Here is a 23,381-nt window from a genome sequence, read left to right as displayed (position 1 = left end):
CCAACAACTGCTCACACTGCACAGCAAATACACCGGACAATTACATCCACGCTCTTTGGTTCTGTCCACCAGTTCAGAAGTTTTGGCGTGAGATATGTGAAGACTTATCAAAGTGTCTGAAATGTAACATTCCAGCCTCCCCTTTAGTATGCTTGCTGGGCAACTTGGATGAGGTCACTGCAGAAATAAACACAGCCCACGTTGTTTTTACGGCCCTATGCATTGCCAAGAAAATGGTCCTCATTAACTGGAAAAATAAAAATAATCTTAATTCTAACCAATATAAAAACCATCTAATAGATCACATTAGTCTTGATACAACCTCTGCCATCACATTTGATCAATCCCTTTGGGCTCCTTTGATCGGCTTCATCACCTAGTGGGGGTGGGGGGTCATGGTTTGGTCCTGCCTTCGCTATTGTGGTTGATATGGGGGTAGGGACGGCCTTAGGGCGTCTGGGGAGTCCCTAGGGACGTTTCCCTGGAGGGCCTAACCTGGGGGATGTGGCCATGACCTGGTTAGAAGCTCTGGGGCTCTTGGATGGTGTTTTCCTTGTGGCTGCGTACAGCGGAGATGGGGAGGGTCTGTGCTGGCGGACGTTGGTTACTGGCCTGGTAGCCTGGCTGCCCCTGGGAGGGTCCGGGACGGGCGTGGAGGCTTAGGGGTCTGGGGGTGCTCCGCCCCCCGGTCTGGGGTGCTGGCCGGGCCTTGGGGGCTTGGGTCCTGGCTGTTGTGTCGCCGGAGCAGTGGGCGGGTGGGTGCAGGGGGGCTCAGCCCCAGTGCAGGGGACCTCTGGTGCATCGGCCCAACTAGGGGGCTCTCTAACTGGTGGGGAGGTTGTTATATCTTTGCAGGTGATCTCCTCACTACAGGAGCTCACTCTGCAGGTGTGGGGAGAGATATAGGAGAGGGGGAGAATGAACTCAACCTGGGTGTCTATTGTCTTGTGTAGTTTGGGAGATGATTGGATGATGGGGTGGGTGCAGTTTTCTCTGGGGTGGAGTCGGGTGGGCTGTCCCGGACTCTGTGGGGCTGGGCGGTGCTGCTGCTGCGGGCCCCGGTCCGGATGGGCCTGGGCCCCCTTGCCCTGGTGGGTTCCAGAGCGTGGGGGTGCCTACTGGGGTCAGCGGGGGAGCTGGCCCCAGGGAGGGGCCGCTTGCCCCTCCCTTTCTTCCCTCCCCATCCTCAGCTGCCTCCCTATTCCCGCTCTACCACACCCACCCACACACGCAGGGCTTGGGGTGCAGGTATGTCACCAGGGTGCAGGGGAGGCACTCCCCCTCTGTCCCCTTCTGGCCGCCTGTGCCTCAATTTTATTCTGCAACCTAGACATCCACATTACTCACACTCTCACATAACACATACATATAGGGCCGTGGGGGTGGGCACGTTTTACAGCATCCAGAGGATGGTCGGTGTACTCCAACCCACCTCTGGCGCTGGTGCCCTACCCTCAATTTTAAATGCATTTAGACACTAAGGGTTTTCGGGAGGAGCCGTGCTGCTGTCTGAGAGGAAGCTAGTACCATGCTCTCCTGAGTTTTAAATGCACTTTAGAACAGCACACAGCAACACTACATATGAGCGGGCGTAGGGAGGTTTGAGGTCTTCACTCACCCCGGTTCTGTTAGCCGTCAGGGCTGGGGGGCTGGGAGGAGGTGCTGGCCGTCAGACTGGGGTCTGGGATGCGGGGCCTCCCTGCTACTGCAGATAAGGAGGTGGTCCGCTTGCCTCCACCCCAGAGAGAAGGGTTACATCTCCTGGGTCTAGGTGCGGCTTGCCCCTCTGGGGGCGGGGGTACCTGGACCTGGGATATAGAGTATGTTTGGGGAGTGCGACTGTCTGTGCAGTGTCTATTTGTGTCTGTCTACACGTTGGGTGAGTGCCGAGTATTTGGTTGTGCATATGGGGTGGGAATGCACGTTTGTGTCCGCGTGTGCCTGTTTGTCTGTGTCTATATGTCAGGTTGGGTCTTAGACTCAACCTCTCTGGGTACATCTCAGGCCCTCTAAAGTACGGAGGCCTATCTCCCCTCACCACACTCCCTGCCGGTGGCTGATGCCCTCAGACGTTGGTGTGTTGGTGGTCCTTGTCGTCTGGGGCTGGGCGCTCATGTATGTACCGGCTCACTCCTGGTGGCCGATTGGCGGGGCCGGGCGCCTGTGGCCCGGCTGGGCTCCTTCCGGGGGGTGGGATGCCCTCAGGCCTCTGGCCTCTGGGCCTGAAGCTCGGTCCTCTCTGGCACAGCTGGCTGCCGGCAGAGCCCGCGGGCACGCCACTGCAACCCCCTCTGGCCTCTGCTCCGTAGCTGCGGGGTGACCTCTTGTTTGGGGCTCTACTCAGCTCTTCCCAGGAGGGTGGCACGGTTCCCCCCCCTTTGGTGGTCCTCCTCGGGTCCTTGTACTCTGGGGCCTCTGGATATCTGGGGCCTGGATCTCCTCCATACCTGCTTCATACCCTGGTGGACGGGGCTATGGCTCCCCACACTCCCTAGCAGATCGTTACATGGAGAAACCTTTGGAATACAAGCGTGCTGATCCACACAGGTGTGCACACAGGTGTACACACGGGTGTTCACAGACGCGGACTACACCTTTCTTGGCTGCTGCCTCAAAGCACATTGTGCGCTGTCTATCTTGCGTGCTGCACAATATCGTTTATTATTTAGTATCTACTGTTATCTACTGCTAGCTAGTTTATTGTGATGGTGCTGTTTTTTATTATGTTGCTCTTTGTTGTTTGCTTTCTCTTCTGTTTTTTTTCTCCATACAGGTGATCCAGGTGTTCTGTTTGTTTGTTTGTTTTTCTTTCTTCCCCCCTTCTCACCGTCTCTTCTCCCCTTTGGTTTTCTTTCTCTCCCTCTCTTTCTTTCATTCTTTCTCCCTGTCCTATCCCCCAGTCATGTCTGTCCCGTTTGTAGCAACCAAAAATAAAATAAATACATAATTATAATAAAGGTAAATCAAATGGACCAATATGGCAAGGCCATGATGATCCACTTGGTAAAATAAATCCGCTTGGCATCTTTCTTGGCCTTAAGACAACAATTCTGATGGCTAAAGATCCAAACGGGACACAAAAAAAAAGAAAAAAGAAAATCCAACTTCACCTCATTCTCCTTATTTAGACTCTTTCTCTCCAATTGATCTTTCTGAGTTAACTTCAATAATTACTTCCTCCAAACCATCAACATGTCTTTTAGAGCCCATTCCTACAAAACTGCTCAAAGAAGTCCTGCCATTAATTAATGCTTCAATCTTAAATATGATCAACCTATCACTAATAATCAGCTATGTACCACAGGCCTTCAAGCTGGCTGTAGTTAAACCTTTACTCAAAAAGCATCTCTAGACCCAGCTGTTCTATCCTTGCAGTTGCAGAAAGGTGCAATGAAGAAGGCGCCTAAGAAGAATCTTTGGAAACTGCCAAGCAAAGACCGCTTGAAGAGGTACACCAGAGAGAAGGAAGCATCTGCCATCACAGTGGCAGACATCCAAGAAATGGTCTCCAGTATGAAGAGTTGGACAGCACCAGTCCCTGACTGGTTCACGCCTACTGGCTAAAGAAGCTGACCGCAGTCCACGAGCGCCTGGCAGCACAAATGAACCAGCTGCTAGTTGACGAGAGACACCCAGAATGGCTAACCGAAGGCCGGACAGTCCTGATCCATAAGGACCCCCAGAAGGGACCGGTGCCTTCCAACTACCGACCAACAACCTGCCTCAGCACCATGTGGAAGCTCCTGTCGGGCATCATAGTGGGTAAGATGAACAGGCACATGGGTCAATACATGAGCGGGGCACAGAAAGGGAAATGTGGGGGGTGAAGGTAACAGTGGTCCTAGTGGGAATCGGAGCACTAGGTGCGGTGACTCCCAAGCTAGGCGAGTGGCTCCAGCAGATGCAGGAACAACATCGGAGCTTGGCAGGGTCACAACAACATCCCACCAGCCTTTTATGGCTGAGAGGGAAAAACTATTAGAGAACAAAGATTCTGCACGACACTCATTCTGAAGGAGCTGGAAAACTAGCTAAATCTACCAGGAGGACTCGAGTTTGTGAAGAGTTTTCAGTGTCAAAGTAATTCAGCAACATTTATGAGAACATGCAGAGACACAAAAAGAAAGCAGCCGTCATTAGACTGACCTCAGACAGTCACTGGTGAAGGAGCGGCTCACTTTAAAAGCTCGTCTTTGACCCCGGAAAACACATCACTGCCTTTCCAGCTAATTGTCCCTGAAGATATTTCTCAGCTGTTTGGACGCCTCTGGACAGTGAAACGACCACATTCAGTCAATAAGAACACAACTTCTCACCTGACGCTCCATCCTTGTTTCCTCGTTGATCCTGGCTCTCGGCTCCAGCAGAGCTGTGAGAGAGGAGCTGCTCCTCATCTCTTCCTGGTTCACTGTGCTCTCCTTCCTCAGCAGCAGTCACCATAAAGGTATCCGTCTCCTCCTTCAGTCCCAGCTGCTCTCCCTCCTGACTGCTGCACAGTTCCTCCTGTTCCTCTTTAATCTGTGGAGGTTCTGTTTCCTCCTGCTCCACACTGGAGCTCCTCTCCTGGTTCCAGAGCTGCTGCTCAGGGAGAACCTCCTCCTCCTCCTCACAGACCTGCTGCTGTGGGACGTCTGGAGCGACAGAAGAAAGAAGTCACAACCACAGAAACATTAACAGGACTTTACAGCATGACTGCGTCGCTCACGTGTGTGAGAGTTCAGCACATCTTTATATGTTTTATATGAAAGTGAGTATAAATACACGCCGAGCGCTTTTTTCTGTAACATGTTTACTTATTAAAGTGAGAGTCAAAGGTCGCCAACATGTCCTCCCTGAGCCCCCCACGAGCACCTCCACCACCTGCTCACGCCACTCTGATGTCATCACCCATCTACCTGCACGCCATCTCAGACTGTGTGTGTGACGACCTGCTGCAGGTACGATGGAGAGCGCAAACTGAAGCCAAAAGGCAGAACTAACGTCTCCAAACCAGGTTCTTTTTTCCCACGAAGAGAAAGACCTTTAATGCACCATTCACTGAAACACACACAAACAGCCTGAAGTGCAAAGACCTGCGACCTCCAGAGGAAAGCCCTCGTGATAATAAACACAGACGTGCAGCGGAGGCATTTTTCTCTGCCTTGGATCTGACTTGCATCAGTCACATGACGACTATTAACCAATGCTCGCCCTTGGTGGCAGAGCGCGCTGGTTACAAGCTCGCAGAGAGCACGTGCACGTTTTGCCGCCTGGCTGATGTGGCGCTGCAGGGGAAACACATCTAATATCCACATATGAGATCCACACTGTGTTTTAAAGACAACACATTAAAAACTGATTATATTATATTTACATTTACGACAACATTTTACAGCAGCAACATTATTGTATCTCTACAGTTCAAACACTGAATCATCTTTCTGCCAGACACACTGACTCGTCATAGATTTTACATTCATCACTTTACTATTACAGCACTAGGAATACATTAGGGAAGGTTTCTGGATCAGCACCATGATGCAAGCTTGTGGCTACAGTATACTGGAGTGTGTGTGTCTGACAGCTCGCGTCTCTCCTGTGGACTCGGCCTCAGGTCAACACAGCCTGCCCTCCAACCGTGTACCCACCAGGTAAAACACACCTGATGACAGTGATACAGTGTGATCTGATTCATGTTAGAGTCATGATGAATGTGTGTTGTTGTTCTTCAGCCTGGGTCTATGTGCCCTCGAGCACCCGCCCCTCAGACATCTCTGCACGGCCCTGGCTGTGATCAGGATCCTCCCTCAGAGGGACACTCACCTGTCCTGTGCAGCTTGATTTGGGGTTTCCAGGTGATATCCAGCAGTCTGCGCTGACGGTCGATCTCTTCCTCGTACTGGACGATCGTTTTTTCAAACTCCAAGAATATTTGTTCAGCAGCAGCAGTTAGTCGCTCGTTGATAAACTCTCTCAGATACTGAACTGAAGGCATTGTTGCTGCCGCAGCTCACACACTCGGCTCACACTCGGCTCTCACACTCGGCTCACACACTCGACTCACACTCGGCTCACACACTCGGCTCACACTCGGCTCACACACTCGGCTCACACTCGGCTCACACACTCGGCTCACACTCTCGGCTCACACACTCGGCTCACACACTCGGCTCACACTCGGCTCTCACACTCGGCTCACACACTCGGCTCTCACACTCGGCTCACACTCGGCTCTCACACTCGGCTCACACTCGGCTCTCACACTCGGCTCACACACTCGACTCACACTCGGCTCACACACTCGGCTCACACTCGGCTCACACACTCGGCTCACACTCGGCTCACACACTCGGCTCACACACTCGGCTCACACTCGGCTCACACACTCGGCTCACACTCGGCTCACACACTCGGCTCTCACACACTCGCCTCACACACTCGGCTCTCACAACAACACTGGCACCGTTTCCTCTTCACTTCCGCTTCGTGTCACAGCGAAGCTCTCCTGGTGGACGGAAAGCCGCCACCTGCTGGTGAGGAGTGTAAGAGCAACAACGTCAGAGGGCACGAGGCTTCGTTCGTCACTCGGTGTTTCCCGGAGCAGCAGGCATGTCCGTCTGTGTAGAAACTCTGCGTACACGGATGAGTGGAGAGCCAAAGGGATTTGGGCTGTAGCTCATTTTATGGATGAAAATAGGGTTTTATTAAAACATGAGACGTTCTGTGAGAAGTTTGATGTAAGATGATGCTAAGAGTGACAAAACACTAACCAAAGGCATCCCAGTCCCTCTGAGATCACCGATTAAAGAAGACATTGTGCACTCTAACATTTCTCCTGGACTGAGACGGCTCTGCAGAGCTCACTTTGGTGACAGCAGGTTTACAAACAAGGCGATCAGAAATATTGTGATAAATGAAATCTGTCCTAACCCGGTTCAAAGAATTTATATTCTAAAAGAATTTGAATCCAAGGAGGTTAAGGTGATAAGAAGAAAGTATATTTCACTTCCCCTTGAAGTAAAAGAGGTTAACTTTAAAGTCATAAATGAGATTTACCCAGATGATGTCAGGTGGAGGCCTCCTCTCCACCTGAGCTGCACATCATGATTTTCTTTGTTGTTCACACCGTTTGTCTCCGTTTCGACATCGACCTTTCTTTTGCTTTTTGTTTTTTTTCTCCTGCTGTGATGCTCACTGTACATTTTTAGATGCATGGATAACTAATGTTCATATTGTTGTTGACAAATAAAGTTCATTTAAAAAAAAAAAAAAAAAACTCAGGGTTTCCTGCTTAGGAGTGGGTGGGGTTTCACCCCTTCTTGTTCCTGATTGGCTGCATCAGTCATGTTCCAGGTGTTCCAGCTGTTGTTGGTTCTCGTGTCACCTGGTGATGTTTGTCCACATCAGCCCTCTGTGATGACATCCAGGAGTTTGTCACATTTGTGTTTAAGAAGCTTAAAAGCTGCGTTTCGTTTCGTTTCGTTTGCTTCATTTTCAGATGAAACCTCATCAGACTCCTTTAACCAAAACCAGGACAGACCGCTTCACACGACAAGCACCACCCTGGCATTGTTTTCAGACAGACTCCTCTCTAAAGGTCAAAGTGACCTGGTTCTTCTGTGAACTTTGATCAGATTTAAACCACACCTGTCACTCTGTGTCCTGAATCAGCAGATATTAAACAGCTGACAATAGTAAACAACAGTCTCCACCCAGCTGATCGTGACGACACAGAGGGCTGATCACAGGACAGGATCCAGGCATGAGAAACAGCTGGAACACATAGGAACAGCGGAAGTAAACAAAGAAAGGCGGAAGTATTGTTCACTTTCCTCGCGTGTGGCCCGAGCTGAGTGTGTGAGCTGCGGCAGCAACAATGCCTTCAGTATCTGAGAGAGTTTATCAACGAGCGACTAACTGCTGCTGCTGAACAAATATTCTTGGAGTTTGAAAAAACGATCGTCCAGTACGAGGAAGAGATCGACCGTCAGCGCAGACTGCTGGATATCACCTGGAAACCCCAAATCAAGCTGCACAGAGTGGGTGAGTGTGAATGAGCATGCGTGGACTTTGTCTTTAGCTAACAAAGGAAACGTGTCGGGATCAGCTGAGCACGTGGCTCTCTGTAATGTTGTGTTCTGAGCGCACGTGAAAAACAATTGGAAGCGCAAATGTTGCATTTTGAGAAAAAAAATATTTTGAGCAAAGAAAAGTTTAATTTAATCGAAGAAAATTCATTTCTGCGTGCAGGAAATGAATTTCAGTGTTTGCTGTTATCCACATACACACAGTAACAGCGCCTCCGCTCAGATCTCTGCTCTCTCTGGACACAGTTGTAAGTGTGCCGATTGGCTGTTACGATCTCCAATCAGCTCCCTAGCTTACTGCATTCCGGAAACACGGTCCAGAATGAGGCTGGTCATCTGCATTCATTAGTGATGTGCGATACCACTGATTTCCTTTCCGATACCAAGTAATATTCAGGGTGGTATCGACGATACTGATCCGATACCGATACTTTGTACAACAACTTATTTTATTTATTGTATCTCAAATTATAGCATCATAATGATTACAGGACATCAGATTACTTGTTCTTATCACTTAGTAATGCAGGATTCATCATACAGAAACAGAAATAAAAACCTGAAGTTGTGCTATTTGAACACGTTGCCTGCCTGCAGCACTAAAGGTCTCAGTGAGAGACGTCTGTCTCGCCCCAGCAGCACCTGTCCCTGTCCTCCTCTTCAGTTCACCTCAACATACGCTCGTCATATTCTGTGATACGATTTACTCTGAGGTGTTTGATGAGGTTAGTGATGTTGCCACAACCATACATCGGGAGAATACCGGAGCCACCATTCTCCCGAATTTCTCCTGATTTTCCACCCGGACAACAAAATTGAAAAACCATGTTGCAGAATTTATAGCGCGGCCCAGCGAATTCCAGTTTCCAACAATGGCGGCAGCGACTTAGTTTTAATATTACTCTTATTTCTCTTTCTGGGTCGCAAAAGAACGTTTAACAAATTTTCAGGTGAGAATGTAGCTGTGTAAACTTCAAATATCTGAGCTGACACATCGTCTTCAAACCCCCGCGGTCTGTCGCTACTCGGGTTAAACATGAGATATAAGTCACTTTGATAACCTAAAAATGTTGTTTGGCTTTTTCAGTGTTTTCTTTGTTCGTGAGTAAATCGGTTTGGCTGAGATCAAAGTTATTAGATTAGATTAAATTAAATTTAACTTTATTAATCCCTCAGGAGGGTTCCTCCGGGGTTTTCACACAGCTGAACGTCAAACAGAAAACTGATTAAACAGAAGAGTTTACGTCAGCGCCCGGTTATATTTCAGATAGCAAGGAGCAGACGGCAGAGTTTCACTCCACCGAGCGAGCTCGTGGAGCTCCCTAATTCTGAGGTCTCAAGGTTGGCATGTATGGCCACAACACCTCACTCTTGGAGCACTTTTTTGCCACATGTATCGCAAACCAGGTCTCAGCTGTTTGTGGAGGTAAAATACGTCTGCACAACTACGCTCAGCCATTGTTGTGAGTGCGCACGCGGCGAGACATTTACACAGCTGTATTTTGCACATGACTATGAAAGGCGGAAGATAAAGTAGTTCCTTTGAATGTAAACAATCAGAATGATATAGTTTCTTTCCACTGTGTTCCTGTTAATGATAAACTACAAATTTACCCTAAATTACTAAAATATTGATATTTTAATGTGAGAATCGATTCTAGAACATAAATGATTGGTATCGGAGGAATCGATATTTCAGGATCGATCCGCACATCACTAGCATTCATAAGATCCAATGTTAGAGGTTCTCAGCTGCATGGACAAACACGTGATCCCACCCTGGCTGACACCAGAGGGGGCAGATATCCCGCTTCCCCAGTTAACCTGCATCTTGTGATGATTCTCCCAGTAAGAGAGAATCCTCACGATGTATCCAGGAACAGGTTTTCTGTGGTTTGCTCGATCAAAGGCATTAATGAAACACATGAGGATAGATGAATATGTGACCCTATACAAACCGACTGTTTCACAGCACTGAGTCTGGTAGGATGCCGTGAATCACAGGGTGCTAGGACAGGAGCTAGCCTTAAACTAGCATGCTTTAAATGTTCTTTACTGTCAGAGAACCTTTGAATGGTTTGATTTAACGATTCCAGCTGAGTGTGAGCTGCCGCTGTGCTTATATGAAAACTTGCATGTGCACTTAGAAAAGGCTTGAAATGCCTCCCACTTCATGCAGGCTCAGGTCTGTGTTGTCTTAGAAAAACTCAGGTTTCCAACAAAACCTGGTCACACAAATCATGTTATGAGTCAGGTCAACAGTTTCCCACCTTTAACATTATTATTATTTAAAATAATTCCATTAGTTATGTTTTTCTTTTATCCCTTTTGTTGCTCCAGAACTTAGACAGAACTGTGACATTAACCAGGAGAGGAGCTCCAGTGTGGAGCAGGAGGAGCCAGAACCTCCACAGATTAAAGAGGAACAGGAGGAACTGTGCAGCAGTCAGGAGGGAGAGCAGCTGGGACTGAAGGAGGAGACTGAAGTTCATAATGATCCTGTGCAGTACGAGGAAGAGATGGAGCGTCAGCGCAGACTGCTGGATATCACCTGGAAACCCCAAATCAATGGTAAATGGCCTGTATTTGTAGCCCTTTACTTAGTGCCTAAGGTCCCCAAAGCGCTTTACGCTACATTCAGTCATTCACACACACAAAGCTGCACAGGACAGGTGAGTGTCCCTCTGAGGGAGGATCCTGATCACAGCTCTGCGAGACATTAAAGCTGCAGAGCTGTTTCAGGAGGACAGAAGGTGGATGTGTGACTCCTCAACCAGTCGTCGCTGTTGTTACTAGTCGGTACCAGACGTAGTCGTTTAGTCTGATCGTTACAATTTTAATAACTGATGTTGTTCAAGTTTTGTGTCCTAATGTTCTGCAGCCATCTGCCACCAGGTGGCGCTTCGCTGTTGAGATCGCCTGATGTTTCTGTGAACAGAATGAGATCGCAGATACAAGCGGTGCAAATGGACAGGCTCCGCCTTCGTGGTCGGGCGAGCAGTTCATTCATCCGGGTGCCGCTGCTCCTCCACAGTGAAAGGAGACGGCTGAGGCCGTCGGCTCCTGGGTCAGGTGTTCTGTCTGGGCGTCTCCTACCTGTAGGAGGCCATGCAGTAGACACGCCGGAGAGGTCCCATCTCTCTGAGGCCTGGAGCGCCTCCACGTCTCCCCAAATACGCAGGAGGAGGCGGTGAAAGCGAGGTCCGAGCTGCCCTGCTGCCCCCGCCACCCGACTTCAGACGAACAGTAGAAAACGTCTGCGTGATTTATTGTTATTTTAGACACAGCGGTGGAGTTTCCAAACAGCTCCACGCTGCGCCTGGGCCATCAGTTCAGTTTTCACAGCTTAGTCTGTCACAGTTTAATAAGACGTGTTTGTAGTGACATACTTTCACGTCATATTTAAGTGCAGTTGAGCGCCACGACTGATTCATGAACAGCGTGATGAATGCCTTCATGTTAGCGTTAACGTGTTCTCCGTGTCTGAGTGCTTCTTACTTTTGGATTCGTCGCTTGGTCTCCTCGTTTCGCTGGATTCGTCACCAGGAAGGTTCCTAGTTTTAAGGGTTACAAAGGTACTGCGTACATCGCCATGGTAACTGATGGACTGTTGCATGGTAACTAAGAGAGCATTCAGGGTCACCTGATCCAGGACTAACTTTAAGCACTGTTCAAAGCTGATACTCAGGGCTGGATAATCTTAAAAGTAGAGCGGGTGTCTGTCTCCTGAGGGGTGTATTGGCAAGAATCTGGTGATACAATATGTATCCTAATACAGGGTAGACGATACGCTGCGATACTAAAAGCCAGACGATATTTGTGTTTAGTAGGACTGAAATTAATTAGGAAAACTCACAGTAAACAGTCCAAACTGTTAAATGCTTGACATGAAACATCTGAAACAAAAACACTCCAAGTTCAAAATGAACGGAGAAATTAACATCTGCCTTATTAGAAGTCATGTCAGGTAAAGAAACAAAAACTACTTGACTGAAATATCAACTATTTCTTTAACATGAAAAAAGTAAACATGCAACACTGAGGTCTATGATTGTAAAGTAAACTCAATGGAGCATCAAAACAAAGCACTTTTCATGTGACCTTAACATAAACAAATATGAATCAAAAATGAAACTGCTTGAAGAATCCATCCAAGTAAACATTAACAAACAATGTAAAGTGCTATTAAAATGAAGTGTTAATAAAATAAAGTACAGCCCTGCAGTGTCCATCAGTGGAGCACTTTTAGTAAAACCTGAAAAAGAGAATTTACTCATCTAAATAAAAGTGCTTATGAGACTTATGAGGAGAAGGCTCTCTCTGGCCCTACAAACCGGCTGTTTCATTGCGTGCGTGTATGCACATGTCGGTGCCGTGCTTTGGTTTGAAGCCGAACTGATTATCCAGGGAAGCGATGAACACACAATCTAGCACCGTCGATAAAATACTGTCCAGTGCAATCGGCCTGTAATTATCCAGACAGCTCACTTTTGCAGCTTTGTCCTTGGCACAAGTAAAACACACAGCATTGAGTCTGGTAGTATGTCACAAGCTTGGCATGAAGAGGAGCCATCATGGACAGGCCAATCATGGCATGCTCTCCTCTGACATCACCAGGGTGGCGTCCTTCATAGGCTTCAGCGCCCTGACAGCTTCTTCTGCACATGTGATGTCAATTTCTTTTTCACTCTTCCTGACTTCTGCAGAAAGCAGAGCCGCACAGATGGCTGGTTGCTGTTCTAAAAATCGTTCTATCACATCAGGAGCTGTTCCATCTTGTAATTACGTCCGTGATCAATCTGTGAGCTGGTAGCTGAAGGAGGCGCTGTTTCTGCTTCAACTAACTGCTGGCTGTGGTGCTGCGCCTGAAAAAGGCTGTTACACGTCGGATCCTCCCGAGAAGTCGCACCACGGATTGTATTTTCAGTGCTTTCTGTGAGGTGAGATTCAGACTGTGTGCAAAACATTGTATGTGCGTCATGCCTGCAAGTCTAGCTGCGAGAGCCATGTTTGGTGCATTACCGGTAACAACAACAAGGTCCTTTGCGTTCAATCCCCATTCAGCCACAGCGTCAGTTAGTAACGCTGCAACGTGCTCACCTGTGTGACTGTCATGCATGGCTCGGAGTACATGAGACTGAAGGCGCCACTGGTCCGTTATGTGCCGTAACAGTTAGGTACGATTCAGTGGCTCTCGAAGTCCAAGCGTCGCATGTCAAAGCAACTGTCTCTGCCGAGCTGAGGGAGTCCGGCACTGTCGCTTTGACTTCTTGGTACAACTTTGGCAGAGCGATGTCTGTGATGTGTTGTCGGGAAGGAACGGTGTAACGGGGCTCCAGCGTTTTAATCATATTACGAAATCCTTTATTCTCCACAACACTCAGAGGGCGCATGTCTTTGCAAATAAAAACAAGTACTGATTGCGTTATTTTTGTTGCACGAGTTGAAGTTGCTGCTAGTTTTGAAAAGTTAACTTCTTCAATTGTCCGTTGAGCGGGATCACCTCGTTTCATTTTAAAATTAGCATTTGACGCTACGTCGCTATGGTGTGTACACACGTGTGTTCGTAAATTTGTTGTGTTACCGGAATATTTGACTCTGGCGGTGCAGATTTTACAGACTGCGTAGCTCTTGTCAAAGTCTTTACCGCCGCCTTTTGTCCTAAATCCAAAATAAGTCCACACATCAGCTTTGAAAGCTGCTGGCGCCGGCTGTATCCTCTCCTCTTCAGTCATCACCAGCGTTGGGTAAGGCACTTTAAATTAGTAACTTGGTTACATTACTAGTAATTTCTATCAAAAGTAACTCAGTTACTTCAAGTTACTCGTTACTTTCAAAGTAACTAGTTACTAGGGAAAGTAACTTTGGTTTTACTCAGAATTCTCTTGTTAATGTGTTGCTTCCCTAACTGGATACCCAGCAAGACTGCCAGTCTTCTAGCTCGCTTACATGTTAGCACTATCCTGCCACACGTGCACTGTGCCACCTACCAACAGAAAGGAAAAAATTATGTGCATATTTCCACAAGAGAAATCCCACGCCTGGACCGTGGTCGACTGCCGCCATGATTCTAGCCTACGTCACAGCGTCACGTGTGCTTTTTACATCCAACAGGAAAACTGCAGTCGTGGTGCTTCAAGATTCAACATTCTTTATTTGTCCCGTGCATGGTTATACAGGTGTAACACGCAGTGAAACGTGACCTGATACGCTCCTCGACTGTGCAAAGAAAAGAGACACACACAGAACTTTATATACAGTGAATGAGTACATACAAGAAGGACATTATGTGCAGCAAGTGGGTGAATTATGTACATTATATAAGTAGAAATAAAATAAGATCAAACAATCTGGAAATTTACAGCTTGTGTACACTGCATGAGGAGGGTGTTAAAGTGTCTTGTGCTATAGCGAGGCCAGAATGGTAAATGGTAAATGGCCTGTATTTGTATAGCGCTTTTTCTAGTCCCTAAGGACATCCAGAAGGATCAGGATGATGTGGTAACGAGTCCTGTCTCAGTCACTTAAGGATGATGGGGGGGGGATTCAACACACGAATGGCCTGAGGATAAAAACTCCTCTTGAGCCTCTCTGTTCTTGTTCGGATGGTGTGGAACCTTCTGCCTGATTTCAGAAGCTGCAGCAGTTCGTTGCTGGGATGGGACGGGTCCTTCAAAACTGAGTTGCTCTAGTCCAGCATCTCCTGACGACTATGACTTTCGATTGTACTCAGAACTCGGAAATTCTGCCTTCCGAGTAGGAAGATGTAGGTAACACCAGACTGCAGATGAGCTGCACACAGGGCTGGACTGGGACAAAAACCGGGCCCGGGCGTTTTGACTAGAGACCGGCCGACATTATAGGAAAAATCCTAAAGCCTTTGAATGAATACAAACGCTGTGGTGACAGTGATGTACAGTCTTGTTGGTATATGTATGATTTCTATACATTTTACGTCAGATAAAAACTTTGGTTGTAAGCTTCAGATAATTATTTAATAACAGACATTTTAAATGAGAATAAGAAAGTATTTCTTTGTGCCACCCTCTCCCTGTTAATGCCCTACCTGCCCCCCTGGCAAAAACTTTGCTAGAGCCGCCCCTGCACAGTTACCAGCTGTCAGCTGCTTAGAAAAGGATCCTGGTGTTATTAGTCTCTCAGAAACAGTTCATAACTTCCCGCTGGTTTCCTCTTTCTGGCGCAAAGTGGGCGATAAATAAACAAGAGAGAAAAGCCGATCAGCTGATCATTGATCAGTTTCATGATTGAAGTAGCAACAGGAGAGGGAGAGGGAGAGAATGAGAGAAGAAGAGGCAGCTGTGCAGCAAAGACACAGAATAACTCCAGCTTTGTGTCTTTTTCATTGTAGCTGAAGTCCGGGACAAACTGTGTTCCTTTTCAGCTCAACACAAAACGCGTAATATTTTCTCTGAATACGAGACGATTCTGTTTTTACGGGATGGTTGGAAACTCTACTAACTAACATTATGAACAAAATAAAGTTCACTATCAGTAACATCATAGCACCACCCAGCTGTATAGAAACTCCGTCATGCTAGCTAGTACGCAGTACGGAAACGTCAGCACAACGAAAATAACCTCCAACTAAACTTGGTTTATATCTGACCAGATAGACTGCAGGTCATAACTTCTTACCTGAAGTTCAGTTTAGGGCTGCCACGATTAGTCGACTATCAAAATCGTCGATGACTAATTTAATAGTCGACGCGTCGTTTGAAGCTTTGTAAGATCACAAAAGACGCAGGAATAAGTAGTAGGATTTAAGAGTGTAATAACGGACTGAAACAGAAGATGGCAGCACTGCATGTACAAGGATGCCAGCTGCCGTTAAACCCCGAAGAAGAAGAAGCTGTGTCCCAGAATTCATAGCGCGGCCCAGCTCAGTTTCCAACAATGGCAGCAGCTAGTTAGTTTTAATATTACTCTTATTATTCTTTCTGGGTCACAAAATAAACGTTTAACATATTTTCAGGCGAGAATGTAGCTGTGCAAACCTCAAATATCTGCTCAGTTTATCAAGACACCACATATTTTCAAAAGCGCTCCGACGTTTTCGGAGACGTCTGTTACCCACTAGCTCGATAGCTAGCCGGGGGCAAGGCTCACTAGAGCCGTGAGAACACCGGACTCCCGGCAAATCGTTTTCAAACCCACCGCCGTCTTTCACTACTCAGGTTAAACATATATAAGTCACTTAGATAACTTAAAAATGTTATTGTTTGGCTTTTTTTTAGTGTTTTATTTGTTCCTGAGTAAATCATTTGGCTGAGATTAAAGTTATAGTTTTTACACAGCTGAATAAACGTCAAGCAGACAGCTGATTATCAGAAGTGTGAGATGCTCGAGAATATACTCCGGTGTCCTGTTATATTTTAGATAGCAAGGAGTTTATTAAACTTCACCGAAACAATCTGCAAATTTCATTAAAACTTAATAAACTATCATCTTGTCTTTATTTTTAGTTAGCACAGACCTGAAACACTTAAAGCTGTAAGCTAATGATAGTTATATAAGAGCAGATGCTGCTGGTGCAATAAGCTGTAGTTTTACGTCCAATGGATGATGATCTGATTAGTCGACTAATCGCAAAAATAATCGGTGACTAGTCGACTATCAAAATAATCGTTTGTGGCAGCCCTAGTTCAGTTCACCGCCTCGGGTCTCCCCTTCCCTCATCCACCTGCTGACTCTGTGGAAGCTCCACCATAACCAACACCAAACAGCTGAGTTATTTTTACACATCTGCCAGCATCTGGCCAATCCACCACCTTTCACTTTTTTTCACCTTTATACTGTTACGGAAAAAAAAAGAAGGAAAAAAAACATCGGCCCATAAAAACGAAAAATCACCATCGGCCCACCGAGTCCAGCGATGGCTGCATATGTGTTTAGTAGTAATTTCGTTTTTTAGAGGGCTAGAAAAACAACCGTTTTCGAGGGTGTCGCCATATTGGAATCCCGAGTTCTCTGATGAGGCTAACCAGAACGCCATTTACTCGAGTGTGACATTATTCCCAGGTCTGTGTTCCAATTTAAGCCGAACGCAACACACAAAGTAACGAATAACGAGCCTATCTAAATCCCAGTAACGATTAACGCGTTCCTGATTTTGGCATAATAACCAGTTACTGTGCTCATTACCACAATAATAACTTAGTTACTGTAGCGCGTTACTTAATAACGTGTTAGTCCCTAAACTGGTCATCAGTTAGCACAACTGGCCACACATCCACTGTTCTACTTTGGTTTTGGCAAACTAGACGCTCCTACAGTTATCGCGACACCTCGTTTTTCCATCTACGTAAAGGCGGTAAAAACTGCAAACTAGTGGCTGGAGTTTTAATTGCAACATACAAAAGAAATACACAGTAAATGCATGTAATTTTTTCAATTTAAAAAAAATCGATAACACTGATTTTGAATATCGATTCAGTATTATTACACGAAATATCACGATATTTCAATGTATCGATATTTTCTTACATCCCTATGTCTCCTGAATCCTCTTTGTCCTTCCAGACCTCGGACAGCAGCACATCTGTAAGGAGGAGGAGGTTCTCCCTCAGCAGCAGCTCTGGAACCAGGAGAGGAGCTCCAGTGTGGAGCAGGAGGAACCAGAACCTCCACAGATTAAAGAGGAACAGGAGGAACTGTGCAGCAGTCAGGAGGGTGAGCAGCTGGGACTGAAGGAGGAGCCGGATACCTTTATGGTGACTGCTGCTGAGGAAGGAGAGCACAGTGAACCAGGAGGAGACGGGGAGCAGCTCCTCTGTGATGACTCTCCTCCAAGTGAAAGCACAGATGAAGAATCCAGCAAGTGTGAAGAGTCAGGGTTAAGTGAAACTGAGGAGCCGGTTCCAAAGAGACAAAAGAGAGACAGAAGTCATGGTGTTGTAGAGAGCGTGCCTGTCTCAGAGAGTCCATGTAATGCTGCCACAGGTCGAAAGTCTGATGTTTCTAAGAATCAATCCCGGGTGAAAAAACACCACACCAATGTGAATTCACTTGTTTGCAAAATATGTGGGGGAAAATTTAGTAGAACCTATTTGGCTGTCCACATGAGACTTCACACAGGTGAGAAACCATATTCTTGTCATACATGTGGGAAACGTTTTAATCAAAGCAGTACTTTGCATAGCCATGTGAGAACCCACACAGGTGAGAGACCTTATTCCTGTGATACATGCGGGAAAAGTTTCGGTCAGAGTGCTGCATTGTATATCCATAAGGCAGTTCACTCAGAAAGACTGTTTTCCTGTGATATATGTGGAAAAAGTTTCAGTCATAAAAACTATTTGCCCATCCACATGACCACTCACACTGATGAGAAGCCGTATGTTTGTGAAATATGTGGGAAAACATTTGGTCACAGCTCTGTTTTTTACAGTCACAGGAAAATACACCAAAGTAGGGAATCGGTTTCTTGTGAAATATGCGGGAAAACATACTCAGAAAAAAGCGCTGTTACACGCCACATGAGAACTCACACAGGTGAGAAACCGCATTCCTGTGAAATATGTGGGGCAAAATTCCCTGAATTGAAGAATTTGAAAAGGCACAAGGAAAAGCACACGGGCGAAGGGCCGTATTCCTGTGACAAATGTGGGACGAGGTTCAAACGAAGCAATCACTTTTTCCTCCACAAGGAAACGAAAATATGTGAGAAGCCGAGTTCCTCTGAAACAGGAGAAGAGTTTCAAAGAAATCATTCATCCACATGAGAACTCGCACAGGTGGCAAGTCGTAGTAGAAATACCTGTGAACCGAAGCTTGAGGAACAAACGTGTCATTTTTATGAGATTGGAGAATAAAACCCAGAAATATGAGCACCACACTTTTTTTATTCTGGAACTGTGGTGTGATTCTGGTTTTATAATTTTTTTAAATTGAAAGCGAGCTCGTGAGGATGGGCAGGGGAAGGTGCTCTTCTTTCCCAGGTTGACAAATCGCATTGTTGTTATTTTGTCATTTTCTTTTGTTCAAATGTGTGAACTTGATTGAAAAATATGTTGGCGTAGTGTTTGTTTGATGTCGTATTCCTGTTTGTGGTTTTATTGACACGCTGAAGCTGAAAAGCAGTTTTCATTTGTTCTCATGCGTTTGTATTTTGTGATTTCATCAGCCTTCAGAGGTGATCCTAGCAAACTGCCCCAGTGTAACCTGATGTCATAGAACGTGCAGTGTAAATAACGTTTGTTTGTTATGCAGATCCTTTGAAACAGCCTCCTCATAAAGCCTGTTTGAATGTGGTGACTGTGCAGTCAGAATGAAGCTTGCGTCAGGTTTTAATCTGAGTGTGGATGCTGAGGAGGATGTGCTCTGACAGTACTGCAGTCACAGGCCTGTGCTTTTGAAACAGGTGCATTTAAAGAGGAGTGAGGAAGCTCATGGGAAACAAAGGCTTCTGCAGGCGGAAGCCACTGAAAAGTTTCTCACTAGTGTTGTTTTGTTAGGGTCAGTGTCACCATTTGTCATACCTGGTTTCCACAGAGGTCGCACAGCCGACTCCTCCAGGTGTCGCATCGATATGCGTCAGTGGCAGAAAGTTTGCTTTGTCTTGCAGTCTCAGGAGCACGGAGGAGATTCCAGGAGAGCTGGACAGGGTCTTAGACGCCCTTTGACCATTATGAGGACCAATGTCTGCTGCTGTGTGCCACGATGCAAGATGAACACTGAGAGAGCTACGGTGTGACCTCGAGTGGGCTGCCGGTGTGACTATCTATGACCAAACCATCGGAAACAGGTTTAGTCACAAAGGTTTCAGGGGACCAGGCTTCAGAAGAAGTAACAGAGAGTCTGGAGGGGAGACTGAGCCGGCACCAACATCAGGAAGACATTAAAATTAAAAGTGAGCCATTATTTTCTGCCCGGCTTCAAGAAGCTTCTGCTTCTCAAAGGTTCTAGAAAAATATCGGCTTTGTAAACCATTTTTAACTGACACCACTAAAAAGCATTAACTAGCTCATTAACAGTGATGTAACGAGTAATTGAACTAATTACTATTCCTATTGTTACAACGCCGTTACAGGTACTAACAAGAATATGTGGTGCGGTCGTGTTACTATTTTTGAACAAACTGTGTTCAGCTTACTGCACCTTATATCAGCTGCAGGAAGTAGCTGTAAGTAATCTGGGCTGTCGCGCTCCCGCGGACGGTGATCACGATCACTGTCTAGCACAGGGCTGGGCAATCTCAGTCCACGAGAGCCGGTGTCCTGCAGGTTTTAGATGTGTCCTTGAACCAACACAGCTGATTTAAATGGATAAATTAGCTCCTCAACATGTCCTGAAGTTCTCCAGAGGCCTGGTAACGAACGAATCATGTGATTCAGGTGTGTTGACCCAAGGTGAGATCTAAAACCTGCAGGACACCGGCCCTCGTGGACTGAGATTGCCCACCCCTGGTCTAGCACAACACCTGGAGCTGAGGCGCAAAACAGTCGCAGTAGTGCTGCTGTTTGACTGAGGAAGAATAAAGGAGTCGTGGTCAATCACAAGACCACTTAAAGACAAAGCAACAAGGTGATATATATATACCAGTTTATAAATTGTGTTGATAGGCCACGTAAAACCAGAGTCATGATAAACAATATATACACGCTGACTGCAAAACCCAAGAGGCCATCGGCGTCAGGTAGAAGCTGCTGCCCACTGCTGCTCACGCGCTCTCAGCTGATGGTCCTCGGCCGCCGGCCAGTGATGCAGGCCAGATGAAGGATCTCGGTCCAGGAGCGCAGAGGTCGTCTCTGAGAAGCGCTAACGTCAGCTGCGTCTATTGAGGAGGGCCATGAGGCGGCTGCCGGCCAACCGACTGACCAGCCTGATGAACGGTGAACGGACACGGCACATAAAAAGGTTTAAGAAGAGGTGATTGTGTGTTTAACTGTTTGCCTGTCTACCAGAGGTTTGTTTGGTGATGACTAGACCTCGTGTTTTGGGGGTAAACTGTCCCTTTAAGAGCCGCTTTGAGCCAGAGCACGCATGTACTCTGGTTTGTGTCACGCACTGCGCTGGAGCGGCAGCACTGGAGAGTTAGAGGCTACAAAAGTAGGCGTGGCTATCCGCACATGAGGTTAATGTGCTGGAAAAGTGTAAGACGCTGCTGTATAGGGATGGGTATCGTTTAGGTTTTATCCGATACCGGTGCCAAACCGGTACTTTTGAAACGGTGCCGGTGCTTAAACGGTGCTCAAACCGGTGCTTAAAGAATGGAGAACACAAAATTGGTCCAAAAACCTCTCATGTTCAGCTGTTTTTTTTGTCAAAAGATAACAATGTTAGCCTTTTCTGCAGCTATGGGGCATATATGGCATCACTCTTGGCTGGAAGCAGTGCTTAAACAATGGAAAAAACACAAACTTTGTCTAAAAACCTCTCATGTTTAACTGTTTTCCACTTTTTCTTTGGTCATTTTAGCCTTTTTGGCCAGCGTGAAGGGAGTATCTGCCATCAAACAAGAAGACAGCCGCATGTAGCTATGATGATGTTTGCTAGTTCACCTTATGTGCATTAATGTAATAACGTGGTTAGCCTACTCAACGTAAATTACACACGAACAACATTAAGCTACTCACGCAGAGAAGAACGGCTGCTGCTGCATCATCATCCTCATCATTTCTGCTACACTGGCAGGGCTAGGGGCCAGGACTCTCCTCTTCGGGTTTTTGGGGGATGTTGCTAACTCCGGGTCCGATAACAGGCACCACACCCGCAGTAGATGCGCACGGTGTGAGGTCTCGCAGCAAGCTATCAAATACGGCGCATTTCTCGGCTTTTAAAAAAAACGCTATGCGTCGCCAGGTGTTTCATCGGATTTGAGGTGTTACCTCCTTTGACAGTATCACAGTATCAGCTTAAAGCACTTGTTGCAGGCTGCTGAGTTTGCATATTTTGCTGTGAAGTACAGCCAGACTTTGACCGCTTTGCCTTGGGCATTTTTAATCTGTAGCTCTGCTCTAAAAGAACGGACGTACCTGGACCCGCCTACTATCCTCAGAAACGTAAAATGATTGGCTAGAATCTAAAGTGTATCACAGCTCAGGAAAAAAAAGCACCGAAATGTGCGCTGCTTTTCGGTCTGGTTACTACCGTTTATGTCAGAACCGGTGCCATCATGGCACCGGATACCGGTACCCATCCCTACTGCTGTATTTAGCCCGGGGAGCTGAGTTTGTGGTGGGATGATTTCTGTAGAGCTCTGAACACGCCACGGTGCCACGGTCACGTGCTGTGAGCAGGTTGGTGTAAGTAATGCACTTTACTGTCAGTTAAAGTGTGAATTGTTGGATGTAAACAATGCGCTTATTTGTTTTTGTTCTCTTTTTGTGTATTTGTTTCTTGACAGGCCGCTACTGTTGTCTATACTGACTGAGTTTAATATGTGCATATGATATTTACTGCTGTCTCAGATCCTGAAAGACGGTTTTAGGCTGAGCCCGTGGAAAAGTTCAACTTTTTCTGCCGTCATGTGGAATTTACTCTCATGTTCTTTTCCAGCTTCTCTGAAACTTTATTGGCACAGCAGCTGTTTTCCAGTTTTACTCAGTCACACTGCGTTTGCTCCCATGCTGCCAGTCTGTGTTCAGACTGGATCTGACACTCTGCAGCCAGCGCACCCGTCCATGTTTGTGGTTGGGCAGATGGTGAAAGCCCCTCCCTTTTCATTAACCAGCTTGATGTACCGGCTCCTAACTGCCACTGCTGGGATAAGTGAATCCAGATTAAGGCATAGCTAGCCTGGGTTTGTGGAGTTCCCTGGTAGTCCGGAGCTCTCGTCTGTCTGAAGGAGTTGAATTGAAACCAGCGGCTGCGTTTGGAAAGCTGGCTCTGAGTGGATTTCCCAAAACCTCCCAAAATTCAAATGTGTGCACCTGATTTTACTCTTTCAGGTGTCCGGTCTGCAACTATTAGTGCAAAGAAAACAAACAGCTTACAGAAACCACTCAATCCCGACGTTGCCATGACGTCTGTGTGTTGATGCCACAGTCGCTCATTTCATGACGTGACCCTCGTTTGGATGTTTTTCCACATTAAAGCATTTTATCATTTATTAAAAAAAAAAACAACTCATGATGTGATATTATAGTATATAGTATATCAGAAATCTGTTCACTATTTTTATTACAAATTATATCAGTAAGGAAGCTGACTAAATATTAACTGATAATTTATGGCAAAGGGGTGGGATTAAATAAGTGTGTACTTCTTCCCTTTCAACATGTAAATTAATCAGAACGGTTTTTTTTGTATGTAATTTGTATAGTATTTTTCTTTCTTTCTTATTTTCTTTTCTAA

At 46.5% G+C, this 23,381-nt stretch overlaps 2 protein-coding genes and 1 pseudogene across 3 annotated transcripts in view; 1 reads left to right on the top strand and 2 right to left on the bottom strand.

Moving 5' to 3' along the window:
- LOC146368697 (uncharacterized) overlaps positions 1-7,807 on the bottom strand; it is a 12,639-nt gene extending 4,832 nt beyond the window's left edge. The window contains exons 1-2 of one of the 2 annotated variants that reach the window (XM_084912223.1): positions 5,803-7,807; positions 4,317-4,631 (exon numbers count right to left, since the gene is read on the bottom strand). In XM_084912223.1, coding sequence (XP_084768349.1) covers positions 4,317-4,631; positions 5,803-5,974 — 487 coding nt within the window. In that variant the 5' untranslated portion in view covers positions 5,975-7,807. The remainder of the gene's footprint in view (positions 1-4,316; positions 4,632-5,802) is intronic. The other variant, XM_084912222.1, reaches the window with a different exon arrangement.
- Positions 7,324-23,381, top strand: LOC146368695 (uncharacterized). The gene is made up of 4 exons (XM_084913578.1): positions 7,324-7,366; positions 7,834-8,022; positions 10,407-10,637; positions 17,607-23,381. Exons 1-4 carry the CDS (start codon positions 7,324-7,326, stop codon positions 18,806-18,808), a joined length of 1,665 nt encoding a protein of 554 aa, XP_084769704.1. The 3' UTR covers positions 18,809-23,381.
- Positions 12,654-13,801, bottom strand: LOC146368696 (E3 SUMO-protein ligase ZBED1-like; annotated as a pseudogene).

The sequence above is a fragment of the Perissodus microlepis genome, chromosome 18 (assembly GCF_051167445.1).
Source record: "Perissodus microlepis isolate ML-2025 ecotype Zambia chromosome 18, ASM5116744v1, whole genome shotgun sequence".
Classification (NCBI taxonomy): Eukaryota; Metazoa; Chordata; class Actinopteri; order Cichliformes; family Cichlidae; genus Perissodus; species Perissodus microlepis.
Note: the sequence above shows the minus strand (reverse complement) of the source record. Positions and strands in the feature narration are given on the sequence as shown.

Coding starts and splice junctions, on each gene's coding strand:
- LOC146368695 (XM_084913578.1), top strand. CDS start 7,324: ATGTTCCAGGTGTTCCAGCTGTTGTTGGTTCTCGTGTCACCTG. Junction 7,367..7,833: donor GTTGGTTCTCGTGTCACCTG/GTGATGTTTGTC, acceptor GCCCGAGCTGAG/TGTGTGAGCTGCGGCAGCAA. Junction 10,638..17,606: donor CTGGAAACCCCAAATCAATG/GTAAATGGCCTG, acceptor TTGTCCTTCCAG/ACCTCGGACAGCAGCACATC.